The following is a 12,637-nucleotide window of genomic DNA, read 5'->3' as shown; positions in this document are numbered from 1 at the left end:
GATAGACAGACAGACAGACAGACAGACAGACAGACAGACAGATAGATAGATAGACAGACAGACAGACAGACAGACGGATAGATAGATAGACAGACAGACAGACAGACAGACAGACAGACAGACAGACAGATAGATAGATAGATAGATAGATACTGTAGATAGATAGACAGACAGACAGACAGTTAGATAGACAGACAGACAGACAGATAGACAGACAGATAGATAGATATACAGATAGATAGATAGATAGATAGATAGATAGATAGATAGATAGATAGATAGATAGATAGACAGACAGACAGACAGATAGACAGACAGATAGATAGATATACAGATAGATAGATAGATAGATAGATACATACTGTAGATAGATACATAGATAGATAGATAGATAGACAGACAGATAGACAGATAGACAGAGAGACATTTGCTCTTACATGCAATATGTGGCGATTACCGCGTGTGTGTTTGCCAGACGTGAAGTCCTGCAATATCCGGTATGTGTCTCCGAAGCCAAGGGCCCAGCAGAGGTTCTCCCACCGGTGCTGATGGATCATTAAGAGCTTTCACAAACCTTAATGGTGGACGCCTGCGAGCAGCCGAGATCCTTTTGTTGCCGACCAACCTGCCAGTAAGAGCGGCCTAATGATCAAGCAGGAATCAATTCGAGGAGGCAGCAGGCAAACAATTGAATTGTTTAAAGGAGAATCTCATTTTCCCGAGCAATTCCGAAGGATTCCAAAGTTATAAATGACCTCTTCCGCCTTGAAACCCATTTACTGCAGTCATACTTTCTGTTCTTAATCGTGTTAGATGAACATTTAAGGTGTAGGCATTAGCAGTAGCTTCGACAGAGGCGCTGTGGGTCCAATGGTGGACGCACCTCACAGTTGACTGTGAGACCTGTGAGGGGCTCTGTGGTGCTTAAAGACAGTAAATACGTTCCTACAGATTTTATCATTTGTGGGCCAGTGGCAGGAGATTGATCGCGGGTAATGGGGCGCCAAGACATCTAAATAATTATAGACAGGCTGTTTATTCGTTACCCTTAAAACTAAGATTGAAAATAGATGGAAGTGTAAAAAACAATAATAAAAAAAGTCACTCTGACTCGTTCATGAAACATGTAATGGTCTAGTTCCTGCTGCCTTACATTCATTGTCTAAAAGATTGCATTTGCTGTGTCAAAATCACAGTTCAAAAGACTGGAAGAATGGTGAAGTTGTTTTTAACTCTTCCTTTCCTGATGCATAACTGAGTGTCTTGCTTCTACAATGATGTTATGCCTGTTCAGGAGACATGAGAGTCACTTATGGGATTCTCCGACATGCAGTGTGTTTGGTGCGTTAAAGTGTAGGTTTATTGAAAAACAAATAAATAAATAAATAGTTATTTATTTAGTATTCAGCAGGGCAGCAAAAAACAAAAAGAAAAAAAGGATTTCTCACCTTTTTTCAATCTAGTTCCAAGCAGTTGTCCAGCTGGGTTGACCTTCAACATTTTATGAAGAGCATGGAAATTTGCTCAACCTGTGTACCTGCTGTAATCGCGCATCACTCACCTCAGTTTATGTTTGGAATACTGTCGCATAAAATGAGCAAATGAGAAACCTCGAGTCACAAATGTAAAGTCCAACTGCAGACTGTTGCTTTTCTGTCTAGGCTTCTCTGGCCGAGAACCTAGAGAAGACAAAGGGCAGTCTGTGGAAGATCAATAGAGATTAATGTAAATAAAGAAAAAAAATCTATATATAATATATAATAAATATATAATAATAACACCCTAAAACCTACTGTAATGTAATGTAAAATAGAATGTTGAGGCTAACTGATGAAACAATGCTAAAATAAAAATGATGCCACTGAAGGCATGTGCCACATGCACCTTAAGCTGAGGAGTATTTATGTTATTTTATAATAAATCTTATATTGCCCACAAGAGACAAACATAGTTGGGTTGCATAAATGAATGAAATAGTCATTCATATCAATATTTAAAAAATATTAAATAAATGTTAATTGCTGTTAACACTCATACTGTGTTAAGCTTTAAACCTCACGTTTTAAATACAGCAAAAGGTTCGAAAGGTATTTTTGCCAAATGTGTCTCACTTTTGTTTTAAAAGTAAAATGTCATTCATTTTGGCGTTTTGGATGATGATGGTCCGATGACATCACAACATGAGAGCACCAAAAACCTCCTCTCCTCCGGTGTGTTTTGGTGTGACTCCCGAAGACAGCTGACATCGCAGGATGTCCACAATTCATTTGAACCTTCAGAAACTGAAACAGAGAGCTAGAGACAGATGGGACTTGGATGAAAACCAGGAGGAAATAGGAAACTGCGCTTGTGAACTGTGAATGTCCCCTGACTTCGATTTGCATGACCAAGTTTGACCCCCTTTTTCTCTAACACAACTCCATACTTGTGAGTGTGTATAGATTTAGCCTCATGGTTTTTGATCTGTGAGCCAGCAGACACTGCAGTGGACACATGCTATAAATACTTTTTCTGATTTATCACCTCTGAGCGTGTTCTCACAATTAACATGCACTGGCATCCCACAGGTTTTATTGCCTCCTACATGATAACTTTTTTTTTTTAATTATTATTATGTGCTGTGATTAGAGGACGAGACTTGATTGCGGTGTGCCTTTGTTCAACCTGAGAAGGCGGATGAGAAAGTTCAGCCCTGGGGGAAGGGCAGCTGAAAGAGGGAGAGCGCTGCGGAGAAATGGCAGGATATGGGGGTGAAAATAAAGATAAAGGCGATTGAAAAGAGGGTGATAGGAAAGAGTGAAGGGAGAGGGAGCAACAATGGGACGCCACAGATGGAGGGAGTGAGATAGGGAAAGACCACGCAGGAGAAACCCGATAAAACTATATTTCTCCCTAGAGATAGTAATGGTGTGATGAAAAACGAGGGAAGCCCATGAGCGTCGGCCCTCTTGATTAAATTGTCCAAACATGGAGCGAAGGTGGGTGAAAAAAAAAATGGAGGAAGAGAGGATGGACTGAGAGTAATGGCATGACTGAGAGAAGACCTATGAGGATGGTTGTCGAGGAGAAAAAAAAGAGAGAATCTAGTCCAATCACAAGCCAAAGGTGCAGTGACACGGAGCCTTCGCGGGCCAGGTGACACCTCACCGCAGTGTCGGACAACACACACACATTCTGTTAGCCTTGTAATGTGCCAATGAATCACACTAAGGGCGAGCTTGACCTTACTTATCCGGCCCCCTCCTTCCGAACCCTGTGACTGCTCTGTGTCCCGTGCTGTGTTTTATGGCGCACACACACCACTAAAGCGGTGCACGGCCCACCGAGCGACTGATGGGCTCCATTTATTTCCAGCGTGGTCAGACAGAGCGCTGCAGATATGAGCGCCATATTTCTATAATGAGATAAGATTGTCTGAGGTCGGCTTTGCACGGACGTGACAAGCCTCTATTTGCTGCATGCTTACACCAGGGAAAGTCCGGCCGGCAATTCAATTTCCTCTCATTTATGCCGATGTATACATCTTTTTTTTCTTGAGGCGCAGAAACGCACGAGGTGCCTTGACTGTGAGACGGCAGAAAATATTAGTTACCCCTAATGGTTAAGGTTAGCGGGAGCTCGGGGCGAGGTTCACGCCGCGCTATTCTAATGAGTTATTTCTGCATGATGACCACCGGGGCAGCGGCGGTTTTCCAGGCAGACCTTTGAATTTCAATGAAGCAGAGGTTACGCACACACCTAGAGGAAGGGGTGATTTCATGCAACTAAATGTGAGCTAAATGTTTTATTCACTCCATCTTCATTTCAACAACAATGAAGCCCAAGTGCAAGATAATTGAATCGATCCCTCTGTTAATGAGCGGAAGGGAAGTAGCCACAGAACAAACACGCCTTCTGAAGGAAACTCTCTGTTTCTATAGTAACACTTCTGTTGGAGTTTTCTTGCCATCCTGACCTCAAGGTCAAAGAGGATGAGGCAGTATATGCGGTGCGTCTTCTATGATGTCAATCTTTCCTTATTAGTCATCCCATTACAGGGACAGATAAAGTAAGTCGGTCCATTTCTGAGGAAAGAAAACAGATTTCCTCAGACAAAAAGAGCAAACTGGCCACAGCTAATAAGAAACAGCCAACCTTAATGCAGCCACTAGCATCACTTATCAGTCAGGTCAGATGAATGGGCACTTTATAAACCTGCCGGAATCCGTCATGAGTAGTAAGATGCCAAATTATTATTGTTTCAGGAAAATCCTGACCCACTTGTAGATATGTTGTCATTTAGTATCAGGGACATGCTGATGCTCGAGCACCAGACCCTTTTCCTTGCAAGAGAAAAGTCACCCCTCTTTTCTCCATTCCTAAATTCTTGCGGAAAAAAAAAATTAGTCATCCAAAATGTATTTATTTGAGTTCGTGCGTGGCTCATGTAGGGCTCACAAGCCTGCATCATGGCCCTTCTCAATTCTCCTCATGTCGTGCCGTGCAGCTGTCAAGCGGCTCCTCCCACCTACAGCATCAGCCGGGTAAACAGCCATGTGTTTGAGCGATCCTCCTCAGCCACAGTATTGACACGGTTTGGGGGGAAAAAACTCACTAAATATTTCAAACTGGCTCAGGGCAAAATGCAATTTAAAAGACTTAGACTGGACGTGAACCAACAGCTTTATGTTCTTATGTTTGGAGTTTGATTATTGGAGTGATCATGTATTTTTTTTGCAATGCGTGCCCTTTTTTCTGGTTTGATCAAATGTCTGTGCACGTGCCTTCTCAGTTTATTTGGATTCATATCCAGGACTATAAAGACGTAAACTCTTCAGGAATCTAACATTTACAACATATTTATGAATATTATATCAGAATCTAACTTCCTGATGCATCAAAGATCAACTACCTAACCTTACAAGACCCTGGAGGTCATCTCTAAAAACAATTTCTTAGTGATGTAGCGCTCACTGGGTGGAAGTCTGAGGGGGGTCACTACTTCACTGTATGTGAGGGTGTCCACAGGTTTTTTTGTTTGTTTGTTTGTTTGTTTCTTCGATATAGTTTTGCAACTGAGTGGCCAAATTATTGGAAAACCAAAATCTTATAACCTTATAATTTAAATTTATACCCTGCTGCTTTTATGACATCATTCCAAGTCCATTAAATCACAACTGAATATGTTTTTTCTAACATATAAAAAAGTCTATAAAGCCATAAATATTTTTTCCAAAATATGAAAAAAATGTTTATGGCTTTATAGACTTTTTTATTATTATTTATTTATTAAATTATGTTATGAGTGTCTGGGGGGTGAATGAAAGTCATTTTGAATATGTTGCATCAAAGTATTGATTTCTGCTATTGTATTGTGTGGAAATCAATAAAGAGATGCATCAGGGGAAAAAAATAAAAATGATGCTTCTCCCATAAACCTCTCGTAACATTAGAAGAGCTGGACATCACTCCGACTATCACATCACGACAAAGCAAAACTACCGCACTTTCACTCGTGGTCATCTGTCCAGTCAAGTGACTGCAATGTATTTTTTTTCCAAACCCACAAATCACTCAGTAGCTGGACTTTGCCTGGCTGTTGACCACATGTAATATTTTTCCAGGAATCACCACGGTGCTGACCATGACCACAATCAACACACACTTGAGGGAAACGCTGCCCAAAATCCCATACGTCAAGGCCATCGACATGTACCTTATGGGCTGCTTCGTCATGGTCTTCCTGGCACTCCTGGAGTACGCTTTCGTCAACTACATCTTTTTCGGACGAGGGCCGCAGATGCAGAAGAAGCTGGCGGAGAAAGCAGAGAAGGCCAACAACGAGAGGGCAAAATATGACGCCGCGAGGGTGAGTGAGCATGGTGCACACTTGCTGAGGAAAATGTTTAACATTCAGCAGGTGTCAGAGGCACGACTCAACATGGACAGTAGTTACAGTGCAGCAGATCGAGTCATCGCCGTAGATTAACTACTCTTACAAGTCACAGCAGCTTCCAGGTATTCTACATGTGGCTGAACATTTCCATCTTCTCAGGAGGCAGGTAGTAGGACCGCCTCCCTAAAGCGGTCCAATCAGATTAGAGGTCTGCGCCACTCGCGCTCGGTGAGTCCTTTAAAGTGATGTAGCTCACATCGCCCATCAGCTGACGTGGATGTGTATCTGCACAGCGTCCTCCCCACTCATGGAATGAACATTTCCATTCAACGGCTCATTCATCTCCAGTTGTTGGATAGAACTGATAAAATCATGTTCAACTGCACTCTATCTTATCTCTCGCCGGTGCATGCTCTCTGCAGATCTTCACAAATATTGTCTCTGAATTGTCACAAAAAATACATCTCTGGTTTTCATATCATTACTATCATACGGTTCAGCATTTACAAAAGTTTGGATTTTTAATCCTTATAGATGTCTGTTTAAGTTCTACATGTTTGCACACAAATGTCCAAAGGTTTGACAGAGATTTAGTTCGGATGACCACACCATGTACAAATCAAATCCAATGAAGTGGGTTTTTGAAAAATGAATCATCCATTTTATGAGAATACCGTGAAATGAGACATATGGTCACTGCATTATCCTGCAACATTATGAAAATAAAAGAAGATATTAATTTCCTAATTGAGTCAATGAAAAAAGGATTTCTACCTGAATAAAAATACATTAATGTAAAAATAAAAGAAGGGGAAAACAGTAGCCATCAGTAAATATTTGGGGGACAAAAAGTCAAAGCCCTTGAGATAGCAAAGAATGAAATATTACACTCTATAATATCCTTTCATTCGCCCAGACGTGCATGACATGACATCCGCATCTCACCGAGTCTCAAAGGTTTCATCGCAACCTTTTCCACTCACCTGTGGTGGTCTGGTTCCTCTAGGCAGAGCCGCACAGCCACGGCAACATCCTACTCACCACGCTGGAGATCCACAATGAGGTGGCGGGAGGCGAAATCACCACCAGCGTGGCAGACATTAGGAACTCTCAGTCCATGGTGCAGCTGGACAACACAGCCTCCACGCACATCCAGTACCGCAAGCAGAGCGGCGGCATCGGGCCGCGCTCGGCCAGCCGCCACTCCCTGGACCGCTCGGCCCAGATGAAGCGCAGCCGCCTGCGGAGGCGATCCTCGCAGCTCAAGATCAAAATCCCCGACCTGACGGATGTGAACGCGATCGACCGCTGGTCTCGCATCATCTTCCCCTCCGTCTTCTCGCTCTTCAACCTCGTCTACTGGCTCTACTATGTCTGAATGGACCATTTTGTCGATTGTTGTTTCCTTCATATTGTTTCATTCGTTCCCTTTTTTTCTGTTGCTTTTCTACACAATCGTGTCTCTCTCCTTTAAAAGTACAACTACACAAGAGAAACTATGACTGAGAAAGACTGAAATGTGGACCAAGTTCTCATCAATGTCGTTTTTATATTTGCAGTCTTTGAAAACCTTTTTATTTTGTCGAGTGTGTACTGTATCCGGGACTTGTGACATTCATTTCCCAAAATTAGCCCTCTTAGCACCGTGTAAATAGATCTGAAGCCAGCAACTGAATACGTATCACGTGTTTGCAAAAAAAGTCAAATACACAAAAAGCTGATTTTCCTCACATCCAATGATCAGTTATGATACACATTTACTCTTCACAGGTGATCAGATACGAGCACGGAAATCCACAACATGTATTTTTGTCAGCACCCTATGCACACTTAATGCACGTATTGGTCAGCCGCTGATCTGTCTCGCCCTCGGTTATCTCATCACTTTGTTTATCGTGTCAAAATGTAGCCTAGAATTTAGCACCTATTTCAGTGACCAAACACTATCATTTAAATTTGAGGATTTTTCCCTCACAATGGAGTGGTTGTGACTCAGGTTCTAAATTACAATATCAGTATCTGTCTTACAAAAACAGCGTATTTTAGCAGTGAAAAAAAAAAGCACAAATTTTGACTTTAACTGCCAGAGTGTTTACGTCCAACAGCAGCAGCTTCGAGTGATTGCATGACAGATTTGCACTCAAATTTATTCGACTCAACTCCTGGAATCAACTGCCAAGGACCCTCATCCTGGGAGCGTCACAGTAACTCACCCCTGGAAATGTTCAGATATTTTTGTACTGTGTGTCATCATTTGGTTTCTTGTTGAAGACATTTCGTCCAGTCTCATTGGAGGAATGAAACCCATTTCTTCTGTACATAAGTACATAGTGGTGTATAATACTTGTATATATTATATATACTATGTGTCCCACCCCAAATGAAGAGTCATAAGATATTGTGATGGTCACGCTGGCTAGTTAAAGTCAGAATATTTAGAGCAAAAAAAAAGGTGTGAGGACAGCTGAGGTGTCAGGTGAAGATACAGATCTCCACAAATGGTGCCACTCCAGGATGTGATGCAAACGTTGGTTTGGCAGGCGACCCACAGGAACGTCGAATGATAAGCACATACAAGCACTGAATGTATTAGATCCATTCTTCAGGGAGAGGATAATGAGCCATTGGTATTCATTTCTCCATCAGAATGTAAACACTCCCATTCTTATGTGGTGAATGAGCTGATGAACTAGAAAATGACCGGGTTGAAGAGGGGCAGGAAGAGATGGTGAACTTCGGCGTCAGACTTCAAACCTCACGCATCCTCAGTGAACGTGATGATTAAAGCTGACAACATGCGAAGCAATAGACCATATGCACGCGGCACTTCCTTGTCTGACTGAAGCTGAAACTACATTTCCAGCAAGAAAATGGCTGAAGCCTTTTGGATTTGCCTAAAGTTTACATTGAATGATGTCTTGAATATTAATTGGGAAAATGTAATTTTGTAATCCGCAATCCTTATTTTAACTCGCCTAAAAACCAAATTTCATCGTCAGATTTAGAAAATTGTTGAAATTCTGTTTTTGCTGGTTTGGCTCCTTCAGAAGCTTCGGTCAGGCCAGAGAGGCCGGTTCGGTTGGAGGGGATGTGGCAGCCTGGATGTAACCGTTGCTCGGCTGCTCAGGTCTTTCCCAAACTCCAGACCTTCAATTCACCTTCTTCATGGCAGCGTACCAAATCGGTTTGAACTGTTACTATTAATGATCAATGATTCAAATTTTCACCACCACCAGGTGTCTATCGAGAAGGTTTGAGAACGTGAAAAAAAAGCTACTGCACGCAGCAGTAGTATCCTGAGGTGCTGCCCTCCCGTCTTAGTAAAGTCAACCTGGTCAACGTTAACATTTCAAGCTTTACAGGAAATATGAGTCTTATATTTAACCGGAAGTTTGCCAGCAGCCTCCGTGTAAACAGTCCCTTGATTTAGCTTGGACTTCATTTTTGGTCAACTACACAACCTGTCTGGCATTGGACAGCTAGCACTGAATGTCTTTCATCCAACCTGTTGAACCACTGCTAAATGAATTGTCACTGGCTCTAACTTCTTTCTTAAGTTGGCCAAGGGGTGTATCCCTGACACATTGTTCACTCTCTGGTGATTCCCAGCTTTTCATGAACTGATACAGCTTGAATTTTCCTGTAGTTTTGGCAAAAAGAAACATCAGTGTGTTTCAAATCTAAGGTCTAATTTTTTTGTGCGGCAAGTTCCCTTTCAGCCCACCTACTGCAGTCCCTGCTTAAGGATATGAGCATGTTCCTCAGCCAGAGAGTACATTTAGTTTCAATGTCTGGGCAGTGTCTGTTGCACCCAAAACTGAAAGGACAGATGACTTGTGAGCGAAGTATCATGGAGGAATTATGACACCAAACGCACGCGTCAAAATGCCATCAGTTTTGACATCAGTTGTTTCCATTTGTTTTGGCTTCAGCCGGTTCAGTCAAGAAAGCGTAAACACTGCCAACTGGTGGCTAAAGGCTGTCACTTGGTCACTACATCGCATTCTGAATGGCCTAGTTTTGTGTGTGTTACCTGGTATTGTATTTCAACCATGAGCATCATAGGCACAAGCAGGCCACTTCAAATGATGCGACGGGCTGGATTCAACCTGATAGCCTTGCGTTCGATACATACTCGCTCCCATGCCAAGTTCTTCTGCTTTAATTGTTATTTTTCTCAGAGTTCATGGCTGTAGGAAAGGGCAAGGAAAAGGGTGCTAATGTGTCCATCGCTTCTGTGCCCTCATTTAACCACCGTGGGAACCCACTCTGCTGCTTCACAAGTCAAAAGTCACAAGTCGAGGAAGCTTAAAATAGTAGTTCGAGTTTTGAGTGATGGTCATGCACATAATTCCTGGATCTTTTCTCACTCCTTGCCAGTGATATAAAGCAGAAATGATCGCCCGCCCTGCCGGTGCATCACAGTTTGAAATTCAATGTTTTCTATGGTCTCTGCTTCCAACTTTTGATTGACAGTCATCAGAAGTCTTTAGGTTTGATCATGGATTTCATCTGTGTCTGCATGCATTTAAAAAGTTGTGGTTGAACGTCAGGATCAGTTGACAAAAATCTATGAATAGGAAACTGAATGTATTGTTCTTGGATTGTTGCTGTACAGCTGTACTTTCCCGTCAGACCCTGTCCCTGGTTCATTTAGGGCTCTAGTTGATCCCCGGCTTGTTTCTCGCCCCCTTTTTTCTACTGTGTAGACCGGGCGACGTGCACATGAGAGCTGAATTCAAGAACCAATAATGCAACAGCTCAAATATGGAAAATGGAACGAGTCATGTTGCTAAAAATGGATGTTTTGACTTATGATCTTGGGCACAAAGCGACGCCTCACAGTCACATGCACTTACAAAGAGTGAGAGCGTTCAAAAGAGCCACTTTGTCCAAAGATATTTCAAGCTGCTTTGCATATAGACGAGGACATTTGTACCTATGTAAAGTGAACCGGTCGTTGTGTCCAGTCATTATTATAAGACACTCAAGCTTAAAATAGTCCTGGCTTACTCTTATTTGGTCATTCTCGTTCTCAACTGCTAAAATACTGCTCGATACTTGTTTATCATGCATGCATTGAACTTCATCACAGAATATTTTGGAGAAAAAAAAAATGCGATTCATGAGAGCTGCTCGTTTTCGAGATGATATTATGCCATGTGAGCCTACTTTAAAGAAAAAAATACACAAAAGCAACAAAAAAAATAGAGTCATCCAAGACTTCAGGTGTTGTATGGCCTTGGTCCCATAATGGAATGTGAAATGTTCTGTGCTGCCACAAAAAATGTATTTAGGCTTAGATTTATACTGTATATCTGTATGTTTCTCTTCCTTTTTCAATAGATCATGTCTATCATGTTAAGCCATCAAATAAATGATATACATTCTACCAGTCTACCTGTCCCTTTAGTGTGCGAGACACGAACACAACAGCACGTGCTGCATGGACAAGGCACTCATATAAATTGAGCTGAAGAGCATATCATTTGATGTATTTAGTAATGTAGTTGTGAAAATTGTTTCCACACCATACATAAAGACAGAGTCGAGACCGAGACCTTTGAGGTGGGTGAGTCAATTAATCATAAAGACACAAACATTGATTTCTTACGGCAAAAGGAACAGTGGATGTATTTTCTTGGAGGGGGAGCGGGTTTGTTTTCATGGAACAAACTAGTAGTTTGCGCTGAATCCAGCTTGGTCTCAGTCTTGGCCTTGACTACAACACAGTATTTTACAAACTGGATTTGAATGTTATGGCACACAAACTATATTTTTCGATTTGTTGCACATACGAGGATGCTGTTTCCAGAAACTGTATTCAACCAATGAGCTTCACTGTTTTTCTTGCCTCATGTTGAGGTCTCCCTGGAGGGACGCTGACAGGGCTCCCAATCACCTCTCGCTGCTTTATTTTCTGCGTTTACATCAGCAACATCAATCGGCATAAATGCACTTATAAACACATGAAATGAGTGGATTCAGCTCATTCCTGTGTGCATACACAGCCCTGTCCGATCATCACTCTGTGCGTGTCCTGACTTTAGCGTCAATGCAGATTCTTAAAAACCATCTTGGTTATTGGAGCAGCTGCATAGCAAAACCACTCGCAGCAGCGGGTGAACGTGAATTTAAAGATAATGGGAACCATATGTATTTGTGTGTAATGAATCATACAGACCTGATCCAAATCTTAAGACTAGTAGAAAAATAGAAGAATACGCATTTTGCACATTTGGACCTTAATGAGGTTTTAAGTAGAGCTACAATATGCAAAAGCAAGAAGGGTGAGTGAGCCAAAAATTACAACTAAAATTTGTAAAAAAATAAGTCAACTGAAAAAGGCTGTTTATCACCTGATCAAAAGTTTAAGCCCATAGGCTTCTCATTTTCTGTCAGGCATTGACATGATCATGTCCTACTAATGGCTAAAGCTCAGAAGCGCGTGGTTGGATCTGTTGGCATTATGGAACAAAAAAGTCAAGTGGTAGACACAAAAAAATGACACCTTCCAGGATCCGATCGGCTGTCCGTCAAGACACAGGGTAGTGCTCGACCCAAATTAAGGCCCCTGCTGGTGCCGACTGCAGCGCAATAACCATCAGACGGCAGCTGCGAGAAAAAGATTTCAAAAACCCAAAATGAATTCAAAGACTTTGTCTTCTTCAGCGCCACAAAACTGCCAGTTTAGACTTTGCCAGGAGCAACAAATATGGGACATTGAAAGGTGGAAAAATGTTTTATTCTCTGATGAGAAAA

The 12,637-nt window shown here is 41.9% G+C and overlaps 1 protein-coding gene across 3 annotated transcripts in view; it reads left to right on the top strand.

The window, feature by feature from the left end:
- Positions 1-11,253, top strand: part of LOC128752860 (gamma-aminobutyric acid receptor subunit beta-3-like) — a 65,865-nt gene extending 54,612 nt beyond the window's left edge. For 2 of the 3 annotated variants that reach the window (XM_053854547.1, XM_053854549.1), the window contains 3 exons: positions 5,604-5,848; positions 6,035-6,103; positions 6,882-11,253. In XM_053854547.1, the coding sequence (XP_053710522.1) occupies positions 5,604-5,848; positions 6,035-6,103; positions 6,882-7,253 (686 nt within the window). In that variant the 3' untranslated portion in view covers positions 7,254-11,253. The remainder of the gene's footprint in view (positions 1-5,603; positions 5,849-6,034; positions 6,104-6,881) is intronic. The other variant, XM_053854548.1, reaches the window with a different exon arrangement.
- Positions 11,254-12,637: the final 1,384 nt, after the last annotated feature.

This window comes from Synchiropus splendidus, chromosome 1 (assembly GCF_027744825.2).
Source record: "Synchiropus splendidus isolate RoL2022-P1 chromosome 1, RoL_Sspl_1.0, whole genome shotgun sequence".
Classification (NCBI taxonomy): Eukaryota; Metazoa; Chordata; class Actinopteri; order Syngnathiformes; family Callionymidae; genus Synchiropus; species Synchiropus splendidus.
The sequence above is the reverse complement of the archived record's forward strand: the minus strand, read 5'-3'. Positions and strand labels throughout refer to the sequence as shown.